The sequence below is a fragment of the Diplotaxodon limnothrissa genome, linkage group LG17 (assembly GCF_057381915.1).
Source record: "Diplotaxodon limnothrissa isolate DT_005_m linkage group LG17, D_limnothrissa_male_GT1.1, whole genome shotgun sequence".
Taxonomy (NCBI): domain Eukaryota; kingdom Metazoa; phylum Chordata; class Actinopteri; order Cichliformes; family Cichlidae; genus Diplotaxodon; species Diplotaxodon limnothrissa.
Genome location: NC_140612.1, coordinates 1,557,031 through 1,582,775, shown reverse-complemented (window position 1 = coordinate 1,582,775; position 25,745 = coordinate 1,557,031). Strand labels below are relative to the sequence as shown.

Genomic DNA, 25,745 nt, shown 5'->3' with positions numbered 1-25,745 from the left:
GTAGACCTTTAATAAACCAACAAAGACTTTGAGCAGATAAACTGCTCTCTCTCTTTTATTACAGCGAGCCTCAGTAGACACTCCAGTTCGTGGCACTTACACAGGTTTCATTTTTCAGTCCAAGAGGTGGCCAAACCTTGTCTGCTGGGCAATACACACACACACACACACACACACACACACACACACACACACACACACACACACACACACACACACACACACACACACACACAAGAATCCGGGTCCCCTCAGTGAAGCAGGCATTTCCTTTGATCCGGCTGCATGTGTGACTTCACCCCGCGTCCTCCAGTCAATTTTGATCATTTTAACTAATGAATCAAAGTCAGTGGAACACATTGTCTCACTGCTTCCTATGTTATCCAAAGTGTCAGGAGAAGCGGTGAGTTGTGGGACTGGATCTGCCCCTGCTTTCTCATGATAAGGGAGGCAGGGCAGTGCTTCTGGTCTGCAAACAGCTGAACACTTTGCAGAAGAGTGAGAACTGACGATACAGCAGTGGGAGAGAGAGCCTGAGGAACAACGGTGCAGCCAAGGAGACCACAGAAGCACTCTTCCCCCAAATCCCCGACTCTGTGGAGAGAGAGGGGAGAAAGACGCGGTGCACACACACAAAGACATTCTTGGCTTTCAGTTTAAAAGAAGAAGAAGAAAATTACAATACGTGGGGCGCGATCATTTGTTCTGAGATACAAATTCAAGAAGAAAGGCGTGACAGCCGGCTGCAGGACTCAGTTTTACCATTAGCGCAACATCTCCCGATACAAAGTGAGGGATTGTAGCGCAGCGCTGCATGAAGGATAAATCCATCCGGGAGAAGAGAGCATCAGAGACAGGATGAGAGCGACTCTGCGGATCAAGTGGCTGACAGTTTTACTCGGTGAGTAGCCCACGCGTTCACATCAGACAGCTCCACTGGTTTGTTTGTTCAGCCTTTCTGTCAGAATTCGGGCTTTTCTATCGTTTATGTCTCTTTATCTCTTCATTGTGCGTGAAAGAGTGCTGCAGCAACAGGTGCTGGATCCCGGTGGTCTGTGTGACACGTTTTTTAAACTTTTGCTGTCTGTTTGTTCAACCTCCTAAGACCCAAACTCTTTAACGGCATGCATTTTTAATTTCTCTTTGCTACCTGGGCTGATTGGGAACTGACGAATGTAAAAACAAAGAATGATCTTTTTACCTGATTTTGCTCTACAAAGGCCTGATATCAGCGTAGTAGGACATTCATTTGAAATTTCAATAGCACAGGGGCAGTATAACGTCCTCACAAGTGGATATCAGCCCTTGTACATATGTGGACGCCAGGTCCTAGGAGGTTAAGTGCAGTGATGAACCAGTGAGCTTTTAAAGCGTTTAAAACTCCTTTTACTTCTAACAGTCTGGTAAAATTAACAAAGCCATGCTTAAGTTATAGGAAACATAAATTGTAGATGATAACCAAACACAGAAGTCAACTGTAAAGTCGTCTGCATGTGCATATCGTGCTGGACTCTTTTACATACATCACGCCTTAACAGTGATGGAGCACACGAAGTACACAGTGCATTACAACTATGAGCTTAAGATGTGAAATCAGTGGAATAAACTTATTAGCATCAAAGCAGAAACACTAAAACCTAAAGGAATACTGGCTGTTTCATTAGCTTTCCACTCTGTTAGTTAAACCTGGCTGTTTTCTGGGGATTTGAGGTCAGGTCTTAATTACTGACTGCAATCGTCTGTAGGTGGAAGTGTGCAGCATCTCCTCACAAAAGTCTTGTGTAACCTTTAAAATAGAAAACAGCGTTGTCACTTGTAAAATCTAACATTTTATTTACTCATGTTGGCACTGCAGAGTTGTTTCTTTCCCCTCGTCGTGTAAATTCATCCCAAAAAACATGTTCGTGTGTGTGTGTGTGTGTGTGTGTGTGTGTGTGTGTGTGTGTGCGTGCGTACTGTAGCTACATAAATGCCAGTTCATTTCTAATCTTTCTTCTCATCCCCTCTGCTATATTATGTGGTTGTAGAACAACAAACTGTAGCTCATATGTAGGATGCAGGTTATGGTTAGGTAGTAATGCTGCATCACACAAACACTGCAACACTCTAATGTAGAAACTAGAAAAGTGTAAATGGTACATGAGCTCAGGATCAATGAACCGAACAGTGACAGATGAAGGAGTGAGTTTGGACTGACGAACACTTTAAGCCTTTTTTATAGATGCTTTTATTTCAAACTCAGATTCTGTCTCAGCGTTAATAATAAGAGCTCTTTTCTTCTTTGCTCCGTTTTTCCACCGTTTTTGTCTGAAACTTGCAGTAAAACAGTCACAAACACAGACCAAGTGGCGCACTCGGGCTCAGACCTGAAACATCTGCCTCCACCCCCCACAGTCGAGGACTCACCACTGCTTCGCCCTCCCTCCAAAAACACACAAAGTCCACTCAGAGCTTTGCAGAGAGACAGAAGGAGCCTGAATAATGAAGTGCAACCCCTGACCCCCCTCCAGGGCTGAAAGACCACAAAAGTGTTTTTCTTTAATTACGCACCTGCTGCTTTCTCACCACTGCAGTAGGTGATTTCAGACGGGAGGCTTTTATTCATTTATTTCTTGTAAGCGTGTGAAAAAGAGTAAGCGACACAGCCCCAAAATTCCACCCGAAGGCTGTCAGCACCTTTTTTTCTAAAGATAAACGCTGGCATGTTTTTGTGCTTGTGAACAGCCACCTGTGTCTATTTGTTTAACACTATGTGCATGTAAGTAAATGCTCCACACATTTGCAAGACCTACTGCTTTTGTCTCTGCTCTATGAGATCACTCTAAAGTGAGCGCTCCTGATGTCTTATTGTTTTTATACATATATGAGATTTCAGTGGTGCTGTGGTTTGCACAGTCCGCTGTAAAACTCAAGCTTGCAGAGCAGCCTGCTGTGGCCACACGTTGCAGGATGGGAGCGTCTCCATGAATATGAATCACTGGCCTTTAAGTGCAGGTCTGGATTCACAGACTGTATTACAGCACACAAACCTTTGCCACTGACAAACACCAAGCATATTATATTTAAAAAGACCTGAATTAACAATGAAATGAATCAAAACTAAACAAACTCTTTGAACACTAAGTGAAACTAAACTCCAGAATATGAACCACAATGAAAACTCGGCCCAGTGATGTGAAAAAGAAACGTTTTCACAGGAGTCACTAAATGGAATCTAAGAACTGGGAAAAACCCTGAGATTCAGCAGCTTGTAGCAGAGATAACTTGAAGTAATCAGGGTTTTCTTTACAATATTCCTTCATTTCATGGAGCTTTGTGCGTAGTGATTAATGCACAGCTCTCTTGGGGTCCCGCTGCAGCAGGTGGAGGTCTGGACTTTGACTGGGGCGTTGCACCACCTTGATTCTTTTCTTTGTCAGTTGCAGATTTGAATTTAATGCTGGTGAATCATTGTCCTGTTTGTGCCGAGTGTTCGCTGTCCTACGGGACTGATAATAGACATAGTGGAGTCTGCAGGGTGCCCGGGTCCTGTGGCTGCAAAACAAACATCAGCTCTCCACCACCGAGCTTCACAGCGAGCGGGTTTGTTCAAACGCAGCTTTGCCTGTAAAGTAATGCTGCCATGGTCTTTGACCCTTTAACACCAACTGTATCCTGTTTGATGCGTGAGAAGATGTTGAAACCGTTACATCATCAGTGTGATTTCTCCCCTGAAAAATAACTTGCACAATACATTTTATTACTTGAAGATATCAGTGCTTACTCAATAAATAAGATGGAATTTAAGAAGAAGGTATCATTTCTTATCAGTTTGCTCCCGGACTTCCTAACTTCTTCTCACACCATCTGCTTTTCCTTTATCACTTCCTACAAGAGAACAGACAGTCAGGGTTCCAGGTTCAGTCAAACACCAGCGAAGAAGCTGCCTGCCTGGCACACTCGTCTGAGTCTGCAGCAGCCAGTCGATGGGAGAAAACCGAGTAACAATAGAAGGGGGGAAATACCTTATCAACATCCCAGTTCCCAAGGAGGGTGTGGTGACAGGAAATGACCTTGAGCACCGTGTTGCAATCAGGCCTTTTTCTACAGAACTGTTTTTAAGTCATTGTGGTTTCAGTTCAAATGAATGTTAACATAAAGATGAACTGAAACTGGAGTGAAGAAGGTCCTGGGTTTGAATCTGGTCTTTCTGTGTGAAGCACGTTCTCCTTGTATCTGTGTCGTGGGTTCTCTCAGGTCCTCGGGCTTCCTCCCACAGTGCAAAGACACGCACTGAGTGGGGTGCTGTCTCTCTGTGTTAGCCCCGGGACAGCGACCTGTCCTGAGTGGACCTCGCCTACTGCCCTAAGGCTGCCGTCATAGCGTCCGGCCCATCCACACCCCTCGGTTGGATTATGGAGGGAAATACATGGGTGGGGCTCCACAATGTTGTGCACCCAGTTGCAAACCAGTGGAACCAGTGAATGCTAATTAAGTAGATACGGACAATTTGTTGGTTTGATTTAAACTGACTAACTAGTTAAGTTACGCTCTCTCGTGTTGCTGCATTCAAACGCAGTAATAACTCTGATGTCCATGCACTACAAGAAGAGCGCTTTGCCAACATGCGATCCGTGCTGTGGAAACATGTGAGCTCTCAGGTTTTTTCATTATTGTCATACGGAAGTTGTTCATTAGTGACAGACATATTATTTAGTTTTAAATGAATATATATTGTACATGCCTGTGTTTGCTGGTCCCTGCTCACAAAAACTGGATGCGATGTCATCCCAGTGTCCTCCTGTGTGCTCGGCCCTGTGGTGCAAAACCCACCAAGCCTGAAGCTAAAAGGCTGCTGCTGGTAAATATGTAAAGACAGAAAAAAATGAGATTTTTGTAGATATAAACTTTCATATGCCAAATGTCATAACATTTACACCTCACAAACGCAATAGCTGAGAAACAGCTAAGCAGCGTCTGAAAGCACCTTTACTCTGCAGACGAGCTGATTTTAAAGGCCAGACACTTCTGGCAGCCACGTGCAGGTTTTATCAGGGAGGAACTTTTACTCTCCGTAAAGCCAAGCCATTCATAGCTGTCCATCGCTGCAGCCTTCAGCTTCACCTCCAGAACACACTCCTTCCCTCCATGCTACGCTGGCACCCAGGTGTCCATTAATCATCGCTGTGGCTGGTACCATCAAGGACGTGAGCTTACCTCCTCCTCGTTCTTCGTCTTTCACTCCTTACTGTCTCAGCACGATTTTCGTCTGCCTCATCAGTTTGCGAGCACTCCCCTCACGTCTCAGCTTTCAGAGCAAACACAAAATTGCTGTTGCTCCATTAGCTGGGATCAAACTGTTTGTGATTTACCCTCCTAATAAAATATTTGTTCGTTCAATAAGAAACACCCTCACTTTCTGCTCAACAAGATCAAACGTTTGGTTTTAGCCTAATTTGCTTGCCTGGTTTAAATCATTAACAGTAAATGAAAAAGAAAGAAATAATAATAATGTGCATTATTTTCCAACACCAAGTGTATTTGATAATGGGGTTTTTTTAATTAGTACAACAGCAAAAAGGGATATTTTGGGTCATCAGTACAGGTCGGTGTCATTGATGACATTATAACTGTCACACCTGGACTAAAGGTTTGGCTCCAAACTGGTCTGAGGATAAATAAACATGTATGCATCCTTCAGTCACGTATGTTCTGACCTCAGAGGAGGTTAGGCTTCAGACATGGTTACAGGACAGAAGAAACTGAGTGTACTCGCATGTGACAGGAGGAGCGAGCTGACGCATGTCTAACACTCAACTTTTGCAATGAGAGCACCGACTTGTATAAACACACATACCAGTCTGCTTCCAAGGATAGGGAGTGTGTTGTTTGTGGATAATGTGTGTGTGGTCAGTCGTTACCATGTGGCTGGTGGAATTACTGCTCTTCATCTTATTCCTCTTTCTCACCGTTTCCCTCCCTCCTCCCTTTGGCTCGTCTCTGTCTTTTATTCTCACCGAGTGCTTTTAGATTCACAGCTTCTCGCCTCCTTTCAGTAAAGCAGAGGGACTCCCTTTGCTTCCTTACCCACGCACCACCAGCAGCCCACCCCAGACCCACAGAGAGCTGAAATACCTCTCTCAATAGGACACAGATGGGGGCCTAGCTGCAGCGGTCTGCAGCGAGGAGGTGGCTCACCCGTGCGCGACCGAACGAGGGGCCTTTGTGTGGACTGTCAACAAGCTAATGGGGTAGCACTGCCTTACCAGCGCTTTGGAGTGACAGCCACATTCATTTATTCCCTTGGCTCAGTTTGGCGTGTTCACATCAGGCTGAGCTTACAGTCAGACTGCTTGGCATGATGGAGCGATAGCTGACGCTCACACAAAAGGCCAGCCTGCTGGTTTCTCTAAGCCCACAGATCAACGTGTACTGAGTTCTGGCTCTCTTCCACTGTGTGGCTTTTGTCCCGCCTTCCTCCCTCACAGCTGGTTGCCCTCCCCGAGCCTGCTTCTGCCAGAGGTTTCTATGTATTTGAAGGGAGTTTGTCCTTCCCACTGTCGCCAAGTGCTGGCTTGAGTGTTTTTCTGTATTATTGTCTGTGCCCTACAACGTAAAGCGCCCTGAAGCGACTGTTGTTTTCATTTGGTGCTATACAAATAAATACAAAGTGAAATCAGTGTTTTCTGAGGAGAAATGTTTTCAGGAATACAAACGTGAACAGCTGCTCAGGAGACACGTTTTCATAAATCATGGGAGCTGTGCCAAAGACGACAGCACATTCAGTGAAAAATGAACACCTGATACAGTCCATAATAACTTCGAATGAAGCTTTTGGTTACTTTAAGAATAGAAAAATGTAATTCCTATCATTAGTACAATAAACACACATTCTGGACCATCCATCCATTTTCTTCAGCTTATCAAATGTGGGATGACAGGGGAGGGCTGGAGCCAATCCCAGCTGCCGTAGGGTGAGAGGCGGAGACGCGCTGGCCACGGTGCCAGGCTAACACGGAGACAACCACCCCCAGACGAGTTTAAACCCCCAGTTTCATCTCCAACAGCTTTCGTCATGAACCTTCTTTTTGCATCATCCTTTATATCACTGCTGGTTGTTTGTCGAGGCCAGAGGCCAAACCGCTGATCTTTAACAGGAGAATGATGGGAGGCCGTCATGGTGGACGAGCCGATGGTGGCTCTGCTGTCACGGCTCTGCTCGGTTACCACGTGTGCATCTGTGGAAACATCGAGATTTATGTCTGGAACCTCGGTGACAAGTTAGAGTGCAGTTTATTAAAAACTGTCTCGATGACATCAGCGAATGTTTGGGTCAGTAAAACAAGCAAATTGATGGAACTGATTTCTCTGATAAATCACTTGGTTAAATAAAGGCACAAAGTTTGCTGTCCTGTTTTGTTACAACACCTTAATCTTTCTCTTTATTTTTAATCCTTAAGATCAGGCTCTAATACTCTGAATCCACCTTTTAAAAACAGCGTGTAGACTGTGGTCCTTACAAGACAGCCAACAAACATGATCACATAGAATATTATACACTACTGGAGATTAAAGACAATAAATAGAATTTAGGGTTAAAGGTCTAGAGCAGTAATACTGATCCATGTAAGACTGCTTTGACCGTTAATGTTTTATCTACAATTTGCCAATAAAGCCATTTCCTGTGTGGTGAGGCGCTTTCATACTGTTTCACTGCTCCATTTCTAAAAGAATGGCTCTAAAAGATCCTCCACCACCCTTTAATGTTAGCTAATACTACTTATTTAATAAATAGTTATTTAACAATTAAATGTTCTCTCAGCCAGGAGTGAGTGGAGCGAGATGAAGCACAGGCGGTGTTTCAGTCATGTGCTCGGATAATGTTCTCAAATTAAAACACCATGAGTAGCAAACGCCGCAGCGAACGACCGCTGCTGTAAGCGGTCAGCCAAGTCGTTTCCTTTCCTCACTTTACAAATCAAAATGACAGAAAAACCAAGATGATGACTCGGCTGTTGGTTTTTTCTCATGTTGTCAGTTTGAAGTTTTATTTAAACAGAAGTAAAGACGGGCGGAGGTTTCTCTGCAGCTGTCAGTCATGATGCTACACCCAAATTTCACATTAATTACTAAATAAAATATTATTGTGGTAAAAACGACGCTTTGAGCCCAAAGCAGCACAGATGACCTGCTGACGGTTGGAGGAGCTTTATTGCTTTAACCCAGCAAGGTGTCGGTAACATCCCAAACTAGCCGGTTCTCAGGCAACACCTCGGGGAATAATGTGCTTCAGACTTCCCATTTCCTGGAACAGACTGAGGAAGAAGGAGCTTTTCACCCCACTGCATGCGACCATTACATGTTTGTATCCGAGTACAGATGTTCTGGTGTTTCCTAAACTGATGCTAAATGAATATTGGCTTTAAAAACCAACACACGCTCAGCAGACAGAAACACGTCTGATCGCGCTCTTCCTTTGCAGTAGCACTGGTGTGTCGGTTCAGGTACCAGGGTTTCCTGTAACCCAAATTTATTTATATACTGATGTTGATCCAATTCACAAAGTCCCAAATCACTGAGCTGTTTTGCCTCACTGAAGGGAGCCAGAAAGAAGAGCCAGGGAAAGGACAGCAGGTCATTTCCCACACAGGCTGCTGTCTGACGCCCAGTGATGTCTGACAGATCACTGAAGCATAGAGTCAGCTGGCTGATGGAAGTCATGGCAAAATTCAGATCAGAAAGGTCAGACAGCTTCAGACGACGGAAGATGTTCAGAGGAAACAGCAACAGATCGAGGTGATATTTTAAAATTCAGAGCTCGACAAGTGTCCAAGCACAGGAAAGGACGTCTGTTACTGAGAGCTGTTCAAATGAAAGATTGTGACAGCTTGTAACATTTTATTTATATAATACAAACAATGTATTTACAGCTTCACTGTATGCGCTGTAAAGTCTACAGTCCTGAGGATGGGCCGTCTATGTTCTCTCAAAAAGAAACGTCAGGCTTCACGACAGAATAGCTTTCAGTCCATTTTAAACAAGCTTTGCTCCACAACAGACGGTGGCCTTTCTTATCAATATTAGCACATGGCTTCTTTTGTGGCTGGTCTGTCAAACTGTGCAACGATTTCCATGACAGTCGTGTTTTTATGTCTCCTGGAGATCACTGCTGTCCCACAATCATCTGTGGCCTTGTCTCGTGAATCTTTAGATGACATCATGTGCTGTAGATGACGAGATATTCACAGTTTTACATAGTTCCACAATTTGTAGATGCAGTTTCGTTTAGGTTGAGTGAGCATCTTTCCGTCTCCCTCTCCACGATGCCAGGAAACCTGCTTCTTTTTCAAGCTCTACATACTTTCTCTCATCTTGTTGCTCCGTCTCAACTTTTTAGAGGCGTGTGGCTGCCATCAAATTCAAAATGAGTTAGTATTTATCATGAAAGGACAGAAAATGTCCCACTTTAAATACCTGTTTATGTACTATATTTAATAAAATATGATGAATAAAATGAGCAGATCGTTTCACATAGTGAGCGAGCGTTTGGGATTCGTGGTGTGAGCTCTTTGTGTGGATGTTTAAATGTGATTAACAGGTAGTGTGTGTGGTGAGGAATGTGTGGCTGAGGTAAACAGAGGCTTGGTGCAGATAACAGCAGGACTAGCTGCTGCCGTCACATGTTAAGAAGCAGATACATCAGTGACAGGGTCACCGGGGTCAAGACCAACAAGACAGCACATCTGGGGGAGGGGGCGCGTGGATTATGAAGACGCGAACAGTGCAGACAGGCCTCACCTCTGACTGCACTCGTGTAACAGTGGTTCAGCTGATTGATATTTTTGTATTTGTGGATCAATTTCTGCCACACAAAGTAAGAAAACATACGAGCATCTATTAGGAGAGCCTCTAAACTCTGAAATGCAGTGAAGAAAAAGCAGGTTATCTGCTGTCAGGAGACTTAGCTGCAGATAACGCTGACACTCTTAGTCTCTGAGTAGCAGTGTTAAGGCAGCGGGCTGACAGGAGACAGGCCAGGCTCGGCTCTGCCAGCCTCCGTCTGCCCGAGAGGATGCAGCAGATTCACTGACCGCTCACATCTGCTTGATGTTATAACACAAAATTATATGTTGAGCAATATTTCAGAATGAACCAAACAAACTGATCATTAACGTGATGATGCGTTTGTCTGGGAAACGGGCCGTGCACTGTATGTAACGGCACTTTACTGGTTTGTCTGTTTATGCACCAGTTTGGATTCAATCATTAGGTATTATTCATCTCTGGCTCTTTTCCAGAGTCCGTCCTTTGTCCTGTCCCTCCTCTAACCCACAAGTTGAGCCTGGTTCTGCTTTCTTCCTGTTGAAAGGGAGTTTATCCTTCCCACCGTCGCCCGGCTCACTGGAGTCATCTGATTGATGGGTTTTCAGGATTGTCTTTATCTTACGATACAAAGCACCTGGTTGTTTTTACTAAACTGACATTGAAGCTGAATTGTAGGCCATAAGAAGCTTGAAGCACAGATGCAATATTGCAATATGAAAGAAATGTATTGCTCACTTTCTATACAGTGACGATGCTAAAGAGGAGTCAGCTGACTGAAAGCTGGATGTGAGCGTACAAACGCCACAACCTTTCTGCTCAAACATTAAATAATGAACACGATGTGCAAACTAAACTACAAGTTAGCCCCTCGTTTCACGTCTTATCTACTCAGGACAGTTTGGTCATTGTCTCTCATTTAGCATGTGTGTGTGTTTGCATGTATCAGCAGAGATCTATGGTGAAACTCCAGCGACTGAGCATGGAGCGAAGCTGCCATGAGGTCATACGAGGGTGTATAAGGCCATTGTTTTCTTGGTGCTGAGGAGCGTTCGCAGAGGGCACTCCAAACAGGCTGTGGTCAAGGGTGTGGTGCCTCCAAGTTTATTGTGCACAGCATCCTGTCCTCGTCCCTATAAATAGACCAAGAGAAAAAGATAGCTTACAGTTGTCAGCACAGCAGGAAATCCAGGAGTAGCTGCTTCGAGCTGAGGAGAGCGGCTCCACTCACTGTGAACAACAACAGCACAGAGAAAGAAATGTTCGATTCGAGCTTTTTCATGATGCGTACTTTCCTTTTGCTTTACAGTTTCTCGTTTGTTGCCAGCAGCAGCAGATAATGTTCATTAAATTACAAGCAGACCACGTGGTCAGTAGCAAAGAGCAGGCAGACCGCGAGCTCAGGAAGTGGTCCAAACATTTGTCTTCAGAGTAGGCGGAGACTAAAATAGACATACAGGTAAACAGTGAGTGCTTATTTGATCTGCATTTTCTGGATACTCCAATATATTAGGCTGCAGTTCTCTACTGTATGCACTAATATGACTGTACTGCCCCCAAGTGACTATTACAAATGCAGGTCTATAAGATGCTGTCTTTGATGGGTTTGATGCAGAGCCTCATGCAGCTGTGCTGTGAAGGTAACCGCTCGTGTCTTTTCCTCCTCAGGCTTTCTGTGTCACAGCGTCTATGCAGATACTGCTGCAGAGACAACCACTGGGACACCTGCTGATGTCACAAGTGTTGCTGCCACAGATGGGGATGAACCTACAAAGACTACAGCCACAACTGTGTCAGCAGCAACAGCAACAGCAACAGCGGGAGTCACTACCAGTCAGAATAACACCGACAAACAGAGCACAGCAGTGCAGACAACACAGACTATCCCAACTCAGAGCACACCAACTCTCAAAGCAGAAACAACAGGAACAAGCCCCACAGCAGCTCTCACTTCTCCCACCAAAGAGGCTACGACTGCGATCACCACTTCGACCTTGGCTGCTACACCCACGCCAGCCCCATCAGAAACAGTCACTAGCCCCAGCACCCAATCAGTGCTGAGCACTAAGCCTTCCACAGTAACGGCATCAACATATTCTCTGTCCAGTAAAATCACTGCACCATATGTGTCATCAGCAAACGAGGATCAACGCGAGAGCACAAACAGCCCCACAGTACCAACATCCAGCGCTCCAGCTTTGACCACTGTAGCCGCGGCACAGACGCTTCCCACAGGTAAGGACTTTTGTCCCCTGGATGTGAATCTGAAAATGAAATATTTAAAGTGAGAAGACACCACAACAAATACTTAAACCTGACCGAACTAGTATAAATAAGACTGTGAGAGCGTGGCGTTCAAACTGCGCTCCAATGACATGAAAACTTGGATGTGAACAGCTGTGAAAAAGGGTAAAAGGTCTCGTTTCCAGGTGGAAGCACGGCGTGCGCAGGTTTAGGTACCATGTGAATGATTTTAACGTCGTGTATTTTACAGGGAAGAAGACGCAGTTTGCACTTTACGTACTTTTAAGTACTTCATAATTCCTTAGTAATTTTGGGGAAAGCAGTATTTCTGTCTTTCATGGTATGCATTTTTGATTATTATTCGAGTGTTCCTACTTTAAGTATTTGTTGCCTCATGTGACGGAGACCACACACACTCCTGACCCTGTTAAACTTGGTATTGTACAAGCGTTGGTCCATCTGCTCAGTTCTTCAAGTAGCTGGAAAGTTAAAGGAGGTGGTGTTGACTGTGGTGTATTTTGTTCTTTTAATACTTCCTCCAAACCTTAAAATGTGACGTGGCTGTCACTGATTGGCTGGCTCAGAGGGATCTGCATCACTACGACGACGCTTCCTTATTCTTGTTGTTCTTGTTGTTATTTCTGGTCCAAGTTTCCACCGAAATCCCTGAATCTACAATAGTACCTGGAGAGGCCAGAGCGAACACTCAGCTTACAAACCCAGGGGACTCCAGCACCTCCTCCATCACCTCCTCCAGCACCTCCTCCATCACCTCCTCCAGCACCTCCTCCAGCACCTCCTCCATCACCTCCTCCAGCACCTCCTCCAGCACCTCCTTCAGTGTGAAAAAAGGAGTTAATACAGCAACTACAGATTCAGCCATGCAAGCCACCACGGCCACTATCAAGACTCCAACATCCACCCAGAAGTTTGTTGTAAGCACTGAAGTGGCGCACATACAGCTTCTATGTTGTTATCATTATTACTTGCATCTAATAGAAGTGTCGGTGCCTTTGAATGAGATGCTTGTTGTTTTTCTCTGCAGTATTTCCACAAAGGCAACGAGGAGGTAAGATTTTGTTTTGCTCTGATCTATTTGAAGCCTGCAGACTGAATGCCGTTACCTGTATCTATGCAGGGCAGAGTTTATTAGTAAAATCATGAATCACTGAGGGATCTGTGGATGCACAGTCACATGCTGCATTTCCTGTGCTTACACTCGTACTGTTCTAGGTGTTACTGAAACTTTTTACCTTTGAGCCTCGAAACTTTACAAGATTCAACAGCTGATGACCATTTGTGTTCAGACAGGCGCTGGGTGGATCTGTTAGGCGTGCGAGCTTTGTCTGAGTGGAGCAGTGAAGCCTGCTATTAAAACAAAACAACCATTTCAGTCACTGGGTGGAAAAAGTGTCTTAGTGGGAACCCTTCCTGCCTTTCTCTAGTTTCCTTTGTTCCCACAACTTTTTTTGAAGCAGCTTTGACCCTCTGAGTCCCTCAGTTGTGCCCTTTAATAGTACACCAGAAATAAGCAACACATCACAACACAGGAAAATACGGCCTTGGCTGTGGCCTCTGACCTTCCTGTCCTCCCACTGGCAGCACGGCAGCGTAGAAGAGCGCTTTCTGGTTCATGAAACAAAAAAGGACTTGTGCTGCGTGCATCAATGTTTTTGTTTAACAGCATTTACAGACGTGTCATTTTTACGCAGACCAAAGAAAAAGATGGCGAGAAAAATTTCAGAAAAGTGTGCAAGAGGCTGATGGAGAGCATGGACAACGGATCCTGCACCGTGAACTGGCTCGTCCAAAACGGATCAGTGAAAATCGAATCTGTGGAGATAAATGGCAAAGGTAAAAGAATATCCTATTCCGTTCAGAAAGGGGACATTCACTGAGTTTATAATTCAGATTATTTTTCTCTGGAAATCAATCAATGTGATCCTGATCTTTCAGTGAACGAAAGCCTTGCGCAGCGGTATTATGACGAGCTCGCCCAGGTGAGGATTCGGCTCTTTAGATCAGCCTCGGGACCCTCGGCCTCTACAGCAACTACTTATTCCTCTGTTTGTTCCTCTCCTAGAAAGAACAGATAAAGACCGATAACAAAACCCTGATCGCTATCCTGGCCTCCTGCGGAGCCCTTCTTATCATGATCGTCATCCTCGGTGCCTGCGCCTCCCACCACCGTAAGCCTTACAATGAGAACCAGGTAAGAAGAGACATCCATCCCACTATCCCCAGTATGCTTCCATTATAGTCTGAGTTTCCAGAACTAGTGAACGTATTAGCTGCTCGCTTTGCTTCTTCATTTATAATCTGACCTCTTTCAAAGAGGAATAGAGATGATGAAACAGGAAAAGAGATGTTCCAGATGCTTCACATTTCAAGGCTACATCAGCCAATCATATGTGCTTATTAGGTGCTTATAAACTCTTTGATGAGTGTTGGCCTGGGTTGTTCCAGACATGGTATTATTCGTTATATCTTCTAAGCTAACCGGTGATAGACAAACGATGATACATCGATTCATGTTTAACTTTTTATTCTGTGTCCCTGCAGGTTTGGTTCATGCTTTAATGCCACTAATTGGGATTTGATTCCCATCCTTTTCAGCTTATTTAGTACTTTTTAACACATGTTGGAGCTAAAGAGCAGAGAGGTTAGAATTCTGGGCTTTTTGTTTCCCCTGATTTTTCACCCCTCTCAAATCTTTTTTGTTTTTTTTTCCTTTTTTAAAATTTTGCATCGATGTGGTGGGACTATCGTTTCAGCAGAAACCAATTTTACTTTTAGCCACTGAACTACCAAATACCTGACAGGAGCTCCAGCAGCGGTGACCTACGGGGGTGCCTGACACTTTCAGAACTGTGTCAGGATCAAAACTCAGTGTTTAATTGGTTTTCTGAATATTCTGTGGAGAAAACTTTTAGCAAACGTTCTAGGACATATGACCGTGTGGGGACGATGACTGGGCAGGAGCAAAGGCCTCCTTTTTATCTGTTTTGATTCTGGCCTCTTCTTCTAGCCAAAATTCCTTCTGTGCCGAAATACTTTTCCAAAAGGAAAGTGTCGTATCGTGCAGTGCTTTCATTTAAAGCTGTGGTAGCCTGAATCCCTGATTCATCCACGGATAGTTGTTGGATTTGTGGACTTTGGAGTATGTTTAGAAGTTAAACAACAGTCGTGTGAGAGCAGTTAGATTCCACTCAGATTTATGAATTTTTTTAAGACTGGGTCTGTGTAACAGGAAGTAACAGTGGGCATGTTTTTACTTTGCCCTCTCAATCTCCACAGCAACACCTAACAGAAGAGCTGCACACTGTGGAAAACGGTTACCATGACAACCCCACGCTGGAAGTGATGGAAGTGCAGCCCGAGATGCTGGAGAAGAAGATGGTGCTGAACGGAGAGTTCAACGACAGCTGGATGGTACCTTTGGACCACCTGTCGAAAGAGGACCACCCCGAAGAGGAGGACACCCACCTGTAAGGACGGGTGGGAGAGGGGCGGGTCACAGGGCGCGCAACGCCACAACAAATCGAGCTATACCCACGCATCTTAAACTCTTGTCTCTCATGCCCTTGTAGCCAGGCAACACTTCCTCCAGAGCAGGTGACGGCGTGGCGTGTAGAAGCTGCTCGGTTCGATGTAGCAAACTTCATGAAACATGTTTGAAAAATGCACCAAATCAATCACTGTTGTGTTTATGCTGCACTTTTCCATGCGCGTGACTTCCTGTGGAGCACAACCTTTTCATATTGGTTTTTACACATATTTCTGTGCCTGTTCGCTATTGTACTAACAAAGAGGTTGCACACTGTGACCTGTTTTTGAGTGTTTTCTTGCATCTGACGAAGGAGCGGCAATATTACAAACCAATCACTTTGCATTCGCTCTTGAGGAACAGAGGTCATCTGCGTTGACCACTCTAGAGTTACTAACATAGAAATGTGATCAGGGGGCACTTTAAAGCCCCCAGTGATTTAAAGATAGAGGCTGTGCACTAACCCTACAGAAGGAAGGACACGGCCACAGAGATGCTGCTTACACTGGGCGGACAAAGGACCGGTTTGAATCCAAAGTGCCTCATATTGACTCTGTTGTGTATGGAAAGCCAGAGACGACAAATTCTTGTCCTTTAAAGTCATTCTGATGCAAACAGGCGTCATTTCTGTTCATCTGAAATCCTGTATTCGGGTTTGCATAGGAGAGCCATGAAGTTGTTTCTAGGGCCAACAAGGCAAAGCCCACATCTTTTTATGTTAGTGTGTTTTAAGTTGTTACCCTGAAATCTAATTTCATGGTGACCTGCTCATGTTGGACTCTACCATGTCAATTGTGGCTGTTGTACAATAAACACAAGCTATAATCATGCCAAACTACTTTTTAACTACTTTGTTAGTTGCATTATTAGTAAGCAGACGTGCGCCCATTCTCAGTCAGCTGAGCCACGCTGTAAATAGCTGCACGCTCTTTGTTGGTGAGGCTGGACGGAGTCGGGCTAAACCCTCAGCAGAACCCCAGCTTAACACTTTTATTTTGAAATTCTCATCAGTCCAATAATTTCAATTAATATACATTTACTTTCACTTCAACCTATATTATGTGCAAGTGACTCAATCACACTGGGCTCTCCAGTCCAGCCAGTATGTTTGCTTGACTGCTGTGAGTGTTTGCGTCTGCCACTGTTATCATAGTTGTGTATAGTTTCTCACGTACGTTACTGTACCAGGATTTTATGTATTTATGGTTTGTTTGCTGCAGAAGGCAAACAGCAGGGGTCTGACACACTGGAAGCTGTAAAGCACGGATGGTCTCGACTGTTATTCTGTTGTACCTGTTCAGGTTTGAAAATAAATCTTTTTCCCACTTTGGAGACTTTCCTTTAAAATGAACCACACAAAGATGGCAGTTAGGAAAACTTGAACAAAATACAATCTTTATTCATTATATACAGTACATACAATGCAATACTGCAAGGCTTTCTACACATTCACTGTAATCCAGAGTAGTGCTCACTGATCATAGAGTACCAGCTTTAAAACTCCTGAGTCCCACCCAAAGAAAGACAAAGAAAAGTCGTATTTGGCATTGTGTGTTCTTACAAAGGTGCTTTGAATGAGTCTTGAACACAAAACTAACGCTACAGCCAGTGTGGTGAGCCCTGCACGTTATCAAAATGTCATCATTTTCTTACTTCTTCACATTTCTCCTCGTCCGAAACAGATTAGCAGACAAAAAGAACATTTATTAGTGTAAACTGTTACACTTCCTCAGTATGTAAATTTAGGCCACTTCTGCTGATCCCTGCTACCTGTCTGAGATTAGTCACACATGAACATAGAACAGAGCATCTCCATCCTGGGAAGGCTCCATAGAAGGAATAAAGGGTGAACAGTGAGGAGTCTTGGCTGAAATAACTGGATACAAATTCCACATTGAGACCTGTAGGTGGTGTGCTGATGTCAGAAACTGAAAGGATCACCTCTGTGAGGTCATTAACGTGACCACACACACAGTAGGCCATTTGTTACAAACCACACATCGTTAAAGAACAGCTGACACAAAGTGTGGAGGGAAGCAGCTCGGCTGGTCTGTCCAAACGCTCAAAGACGAAATCTTTGTCTCTTTTGTTTAATCTGTAAAACCAAACATCAACTTTCAGCCTGAAGCACCAAGTCAATGAAGAACTGCCAATAAAATGTAGTCGTTTGGAGGCCGTCTCCACACACTCGCCATCGTTCATCTCTACAGCATTGAAAACCTCTGGCCTTTATGGACACTTCCTCCTCCATGACAGCATAGCTCGTCCCAGGTGTAGACTGGTGAGGCTGAGTTAGGGGCTTAGCTGTCCTGACACCACCCAAACATTTCCAAACTCATCTCTGTGTGGTGGTGCAGTGGCTACGCTCCTATGGACAAACACTTGCTATGTGCTCAGATTAAGATTATTCATTTACTGCGCCTTGTTGAAGTGTCCTACCATTATGGTTGCCAGGCAACCAGAAAACTATGCTGACTATGTTAACAGTTACAAAGCTGGTAACAGTGTTGCAAGTGAAGCTTCCTGTTAGAGTGTATCACTCTATCAACACATGTCAAATGTAGTGCACAGATATAGTGTGGTATCCTCTGAGGCAAAGATAGTAACATCGTCATAGCAGCAGGAAGTCAATGGAAGCAGTTACATGCAGCTCACGTTATCATCACGCTGTTTGGAGGTCGAGTGTGCTAGAATTTCACTCACTGCTCTCATTTTACGAATGAATTTGATTTGTTCATATTTTAAAACACATTTTGGAGCTACAAAAGAATCGAGCAGGCGATGACAAATCCAGGTCTTTGTACGTTTGAAGCACAAAGGAAGCAAGAACACTGCCGTGGATTTGTGATGCATCAGCGGACTAACAGCTCTCCAACACTAAGCCCCACAGCTCAGGAAATTCAATTATGGAAGTTTATTAAAAAAATAAAAACAAACAGAAACGTTCTTAAGGTTCTTTAATTTCAAAATAAGAGCATTATCTATAATTCATGTGTCCAATGAATGAGATTGAATCAAAGATGCCAACTGATTCAAACTATGAGGGAAAGAGTGTGAAACGTAAATTTGGCCTGCGTTACACGACTGTAAAAGAATCCACTCTTTCGTTAAACTGTGCCGAACGTTCTTTGAATCTCCCAGGAAGAAGTCTGTTCAAGTACAGCATACGCTCGACGGACGGTGCTCAAGAGTCCCAGCAGCTGTGTGACTGCGTCTGTAGTGTTCTACTGCATCACAGCTATCAGAAACAAAGCACTGGAAGAAATATAAGCGAAAAGGTTTCCTGTGAAATGCAATTAGTGAGAGTCTGACTCAGTCAGGGAAGACTGCAAACAGGAAGCGAATGGGGAGTAAGCACCTGCATGAAACACGGATCCCTCAGAGGTGACAGAGAAACTGCAGCTGCCACAGCTTCAGTCCATTTCAACACTGCTACACATATCCAGCTACTCGGACCTTCGACATCCTCCAAAAGCATTTTATCCAAACTTCCCAGCTCAATGTTTTCCTTCCGTATGTGAGGTTACAATCAGGTCTGTGTGTTACACATGGTTGGTAAGAAAGTCTCAGGCGTATAATAAAAATAAGCCGAAGCAGCTGAGGATCAAATTTTACAAACTGCAAATGTCTCCATGATCTGAAGATGCGCCTGTTCGTGGACCAAGGAGTCCTCAGCGAGGCTAATCGCACAATGAGAAGCTTCAGGATCTCCTTCTGTGTTTGTGTGATCAGGAGGTACAGCAGCCGATGAAGGAAGGTGGTGTGTGTTCACGACAACAAAGGTGGGAAAGGTGACCCCAGCACATTATTTTGCCACCTGACCAATCAGCATGCTTTTATGTCACAGACTCTGCTGAACCTAAAGAACAGGGTGGGATCGTTTCTAGCTGTAACTGCAGCACATCCAGGTCAACCACAGGAACTCAGTCAACAGAAGATTAATTAGCGATACCGGTTTGTGCTTCTTTTTTTAAGCTGCTCTCCATTTTCTTGGGCCGAGCCAGCAGCTCGTTGGTTACACGATGAGATTAGTCATGAAGATCATAACTGTAGCCCAGTTGAGTTATTATTAGTGCTGTGAGCGTTGATCCAGTTGAAATCACGTTAACGCCATAACCGCTTTGAAGCGGCAAATCTCCGTTAGCGAGTTAACGCGGCTCGCTCGTTGGGCTGCACGCCACCAACGGGTTAGTGCTGTCCAGCCCCACGCACGGGCGAGCCACGCTAACTCGGAGATTTGCCGCGTTAATTCAGGTATGACGTTAACGTCATTTTAATGAGATTAACGCTCACAGCACTAATTATTATCAGTACAGAAAAGTTGATAACCCAGACTTTAATATTCAACACAGATTATAAGCTGGAAGTTCCATGATCGTATATGTGACTGACTGATAATCAGACCAGAGCTTCATGCACTTCATCCTCCCATTGAAGGAACATGCTGCCAAACTGAAAACACCTTTAGCTGCTCTGCAAAGATCACGGTGGATACCTGCACCAGCACCTCACTCACGTCTCGTTTAAACTGTCCTTAGTAAGTAACTGCTAAATGTGGAGCCACAGAGTGACTGGACCCTGATGTTTTTTTGTTTTTGACATTTGTTGATAAGGATGGGGAGAAAGAGCATGACCTGACACAAGCCCAGGACACGTGGAGCAAATTCCTATATGTATATTTACATATTCTGTACATCCACTCAGAATTCAACGACAGGCCAATCATTTCACTGTTATCAGCCAGTTTTACAGGGATAGCAACCAAAACCTATATATTTAATATATATATATTAAACTTTATCTCATAGAATCATTCCTCTATTGTTCCTACGATGCTTAAAACTGCTGACTTTTTCCAGCCTGTGCAGCCGTCACGCTCATAAATAGGGGCAGGTGCTGCAGGAAAGCCAGCTTACCAACTCATTAAAATGACGCTGACATGTGGTTTTATAGGAGAAACAACAAAAAACAACACAATCTTAATTTTTTAACAACTGGCCTCAGATGTAAACATGTGAATGGACATGTGTGGTTGATTCTGAAAGCACAGATCGAAGAAGAGTCAGCAAACAAATGTGCAAATTATTTTTGTTTAGCTTCAACAACAAAAAACAAACAAAAACAAAAGTGATGCGCTGGGCTTGGCTCCTGCAGTCTCCATCAGCAAGACAAAAGGAAAAAAAGCACACGTGTACACACACACGCACACACACACCCTCAGGCTGTTGTAGAAATTTCACGTATTCAACAAGGACAGCAGTGTGTGTGTGTTTGCTGCCCTCATCGTCATGGTAACGCAGCCCGTGATAGCAGCAGATCAGTGGGGTGGAGGTGGGTGAAGTGTGATCCCACCAGCAGGGGGCGTTCCAGAATAGAAAAATAACTGGTCTCTGTCTCCACACGGTGTGTGCGGCTGGGCGTTCAGTCAGAGCAGTGTGGCGAGCGGCAGGCTGGGAGGGGCTAGAGCGTGATAAGGTCTACCAAGTTGCCCTTAGGTGGAGTCATGCTGTCTGGGAAGAAGTTGACGAGCGTATCGAAGAGCTGTGTCCGCTGAGCGTACGTCTGGTCTATGTCTGAGAAACCTGAGGGGGAGAAAGAAAACGCAGGTGAGCAGAGACGCATGTGACGCATGTACAGAGCAGAGCGCCATGCTTTCTGCTCCTCGGGCCGGGTCTAGAAGATGCTGACTGGAAACCATCTGTGTAGACTCAATGCACAGAATCAGGCCTCAGCACACAACCTCTCAAAGTAATCATGTAGACACATATATGGCTTTACATCAGCCCTCTTTTGTTTATGTGATGTAGTTTGTGAAACACAGACAGGAAGCAATAAAATATCATTTCAGCACCTTCTTGATGACGTTTGTCACAAGCTGGTTTTAGTCAGTGTGCAGTGAAGACAGGCTGTACAGATATCTGGTAATCCTGCACCTTCATCAACCTGAACAAAAGTGCTGCCTGAAGTGAAATACTGAGGTTTTGCAGACACATGACTGGTGACCATGTGACATTAACTTGTCCAGCATTTGGGACATGTGACAATCAATGAATCATTCTCCAGAGACACGGGAATAACGAGGGGAAAAGAAAGATTATTATCCAACAGACTGAGTGGCTGCTGGAGGTGGATGGCAGTCGCTGGTAAAGCTTCAGTCTCACTGTAAACCAGTCAGTGACCCATGGTCCCATCCCATGGTAACCACCCGTCTCTAGGGAAAAATGCCTAACCCCTACTGGTTGGCAGAGTCTTTTCTACAAACACTGGCACTCTGCGCAGGAGTGGAACTGTGAAACGAAGACCATTTGCCTTCAAAGTAAAAGTTGTGCCTCAGCGTTGCAACCAACTTGTTTCATTAAGTGCAACTTTTACTCTGAAAACCTCTCCACTTGCAGTTTCTGTCACACTTTTATAAAGACTATAAACCTGATGGTTCCCATGTGTGCAGAGCGTGAGCTTTTATGAACTCTGAACAGGTTCTTACCAAGAGGGATGAAGTCAGAGCTGGACTTGAAGAGCGCCGAGGGCAGCAGCTGGAACTGAAGCACACAGAACAAACGTCTGAGTCACTTTAACGTTCAACAGCAACGAACAAACAAACGCACTGATCAGAGTCCTGCTGCAGCAGGTGCTGCGCCGGTCTGAATGCAGATGAGGGCAGGATACACCTGAGCTCACGTCTGTCTACACAGACTCAACCTACCAACTGCAGCAGAGGCTTAACGCCTGCATTACTCACAAACCAGCAAGTGTTTAAAGCAGTGCTGTCAATAGATCGTGATTAATCGCGATTAATCGCAATTACTTGATCAATAGCCTGGCTGTAATTACATTTTTTCAACTTTATATTTAAGCTTGTAACTGACATTTATGCAGTTACAAGATACTAATAGGGAAGTATACACTAATATATATATTAGTGCTGTCAAACTATTAAAATGTTTATGCAGACTGATCACAGGGGAACTGTGGATTAATTTGGATTAATGATTAAACATCATTTATTTTTATTCTATATTAATCACGTTTCATTTTGCATGAGCAAACAGACTCGAGAAAAAAGGGCAAACATCGCACTTAACATGTTGAACATTCATGTAAAAACTCTGTAAACATGTATCCTCTCTCTGTCTGTCTTGGGGAGGCTTCACGTGCTTGAACGAGGAACCAAAGCTGTGTAAAGGTTCTCAGTGATGTTAACAGGTCTGCAGTTTGTTCCGCGTGGCGTCAGTCGATGTGTCCGAGGTCGACTTCCTGAGGCCCCGATGCTCCGCGAGTGTCCAAGCTGGGTGAGGCGTTAGCCAAAGTGCTAGCAGCATCCTGGCTAACGTGTGCTTCGAGTCAATGTGATATTTTAAGCTGGAAGCGCTTCGGTGAAAACAGAATTCCTTCTTGCACAACGTGCAAAATACCTTATGTGGGTCGACTGTTCCCTCTTATTTTTTTAATGCTAAATTTCCCACGGAGAGGGCCGAAGCGCGTTTATCATCTTCCACATCGAGTTGATTGGTGCAGCTGGCCGTCACTACACACCAGCTGCCCCGTGCGCATGTGCGCAGCTGACTCTACTTGGACAAACTGCCCGAAATGCCTTTATAGAAACATTGCAGGGATTCTGAGTCGCTCTGCACTCCAGGTGTGTTAAAAATTGTAATCCTGTTGCCCGTGATGGCGGATTAATATTAACACGTTAATTTTGACAGCACTACTTAATATTCTCAGTTTTATTATATGCACATATATGAATGCATTAAAAGACTGGATTGTATACAAACGTAGACGTTTAAGGGAAATCTTGTACCTCTTTGGTCTCATCCGGGTCTGTGTGGTCTACAGTGAGAGACAGGTCGTTCTGGAGATACTTCAGTGCACTCAGTGGCTCTGACTGGGCCTTTTCTTCAAACCTGTGAAACCAACACACAGTGATGGCATGAATACCAACAGAGGAGGCTGCAGTTACAGCTACTGGCAACTTGATGGCAACAGAAGCAAAGCAACTAAGTGCATGCTAGATTCCCAAAGGTGCTAGACAGGAAGTACTCATCCCTTCTCACACAGATCTGCACCTCTGCATTGCTACTGCTACAGTTACACTTACTCTTTTTAACTTTACGTATGCAAATCATGTCACCACAGTCACAAAAGCTGCCCCAATTTATAACTTTATAACTATAAATGAAGCAATTTAAAAAAAAATCATATTTATTGTTAGTTTATCCCGTTGGTCACAGCGGGAAGAAAAAAAAACTCTTTAACAAGAAGAAGCCCCCAGGAGTGCTGGGCTCATGAAGAGGCAGCTCTCTGCTGCAGCCGGCTGGGAGTGAGAAACAGCTTATATGTGAAGTAAGAAATAATATGAAAGTAGAAGAAGAATCTCAATAATAAAATCATTTAGATCGTGAGAGAAATCCAGAAGATTCCACGTTAAACTTGATAAACGGTTCACTTTAGAGGTGGAATACTTACTGAGCATTACTGCTCCAAGGTAAAGGGTTCAGGGTATAGACTACACTGCTGGCTGCTGGTAGCTTTTAAAGGCACAGACCTGTATTTTCTGATGAGGTATCTGCAGTGGCGGAGCAGGTATTCCTTGGAGGGCCGACACAGTTTGAGGGACCAAAAGTCATCCAGGCGCATCTTAGGAGAACAAGACTTCCCGGGGTTTCCCCCAAACAAGTAATGCACCTGCACACACACAAACAAGGATAAGATACATTTATCATTCACTCTTTAGTATGTTTTAGATATGTGCACAAGATAAATCTGCCTGTTGGTGTCTGCCGTATGAATAAAACACACCGCTCTCATCTGAATTTAGCTTCTAAAATACGTGTTGATCTGATCGAGCTGTAGGCCCGATGCAAACGAACCAGGCCTGTACTAGGCTTCGTTCCACTCCACTGTTAATCCACACTTCCTTCACATTTACCTGCTGTCTGTTTACACAGGAAGTCTCACTTTTACAATACAGTTTGAAGCACTTAAAATAAAAAAAGGTCAGACTTGTTGTTAGGTTAACATCGGTCAGAATGTCAAAGGGAAAAATGCTGGACTTCAGTCAAGCTGCGCAAATCTAAATTCTGCAAGTGACATAGTTGTTTGTTCATAGTGATTCTCCTTCTTTATTAAGGAAAAGGGGACGACCTACAAACAGTTTAAAGCATCATTAACTGAATTTTTGTTTTTTCACTGTAAACATTTCAACTTTGCAAGCACTGAAATTCTACGCAAGCGCTTCGTGTTGCCAGATGTGTGAACGGGCAGTGGGAGCTGGGCTGTGTTTGTGTAATACAGTGTACATTACTTTGTGCATCTCATCGTAGACCAGCTGGTGAGCAAAGCGTGGACATGGCTCCTCCTCCTGCAGAGCCTTGCTTGGGTTTTCTTTCACTGCCTGATCGTTCTTATACACACAAGACCTGAGCAGGAGCACACACACAACTTACATCAGCGGTAAAGATACACAACACTTCCTGAAGCCCTCGGGAACAACTGTTTGTTACAGCACAAACACACATTTGTGAGAAGCATTACTGACAATACTGCATTTCCAAGTCCTTCCAGTCACATTAACCCACAACTCCAACCTAAACCTGAATCATAAAGCCAAGTGTGAAACCTCAAACAACCATTTGATCGAGTTAAGAAAAATGTTTACGCCCCAACGTTTAAAAGTTGGCTGTCTCAAAGAAATGGGAGCCGCTCACACGATGCTGCAGGTGTCTCACTGAAGGATTTCACTGGACACAGAGTACAAGAACATTTACTGAACTCAATGTTCAGGAACACGGAGGCCTGCAGCCTGTTCTCACACACACACACACACACACACGCGCACACACACACACACACACACGCGCACACACACACACACACGCGCACACACGCACGCACGCACACGCACGCACGCACACGCACACACACACACACACCTCTCAGGGATTACCAGCGCTGTGTGTGGAGAGGTCGTGAAATACTCTGCAGTGCTGACATTTGTATAGAAATGTTGAGTGCGAAGCGCATGCGAGTAGTGTTTGCATGCATGCTCTGCTGTGTGTTGTGGTGAACATCTTGGCTACAAAGAGCTGGTGTGTGAAAGTACTTCCTGTGAGTGTTGTTGTGGTTATGATCAGAGGAAGTTTTTAGTAGGACG

At 44.4% G+C, this 25,745-nt stretch overlaps 2 protein-coding genes across 4 annotated transcripts in view; one reads left to right on the top strand and one right to left on the bottom strand.

The window, feature by feature from the left end:
* Positions 1-389: 389 nt before the first annotated feature.
* podxl (podocalyxin-like) lies at positions 390-16,912 on the top strand. Its single transcript, XM_085376063.1, has 8 exons — positions 390-901; positions 11,470-12,036; positions 12,697-12,980; positions 13,091-13,114; positions 13,758-13,899; positions 14,002-14,045; positions 14,129-14,257; positions 15,343-16,912. The coding sequence occupies exons 1-8, from the start codon at positions 859-861 to the stop codon at positions 15,535-15,537; spliced, it is 1,428 nt and encodes a 475-aa protein (XP_085232189.1). The 5' UTR covers positions 390-858; the 3' UTR covers positions 15,538-16,912.
* A 121-nt stretch (positions 16,913-17,033) lies between these two features.
* mkln1 (muskelin 1, intracellular mediator containing kelch motifs) overlaps positions 17,034-25,745 on the bottom strand; it is a 28,882-nt gene continuing 20,170 nt past the window's right edge. For 2 of the 3 annotated variants that reach the window (XM_085375692.1, XM_085375693.1), the window contains exons 14-18: positions 24,897-25,011; positions 24,138-24,277; positions 23,394-23,496; positions 22,077-22,131; positions 17,034-21,174 (exon numbers count right to left, since the gene is read on the bottom strand). In XM_085375692.1, the coding sequence (XP_085231818.1) occupies positions 21,053-21,174; positions 22,077-22,131; positions 23,394-23,496; positions 24,138-24,277; positions 24,897-25,011 (535 nt within the window). In that variant the 3' untranslated portion in view covers positions 17,034-21,052. Of the gene's footprint in view, positions 21,175-22,076; positions 22,132-23,393; positions 23,497-24,137; positions 24,278-24,896; positions 25,012-25,745 lie in introns of those variants that run through there. The other variant, XM_085375694.1, reaches the window with a different exon arrangement.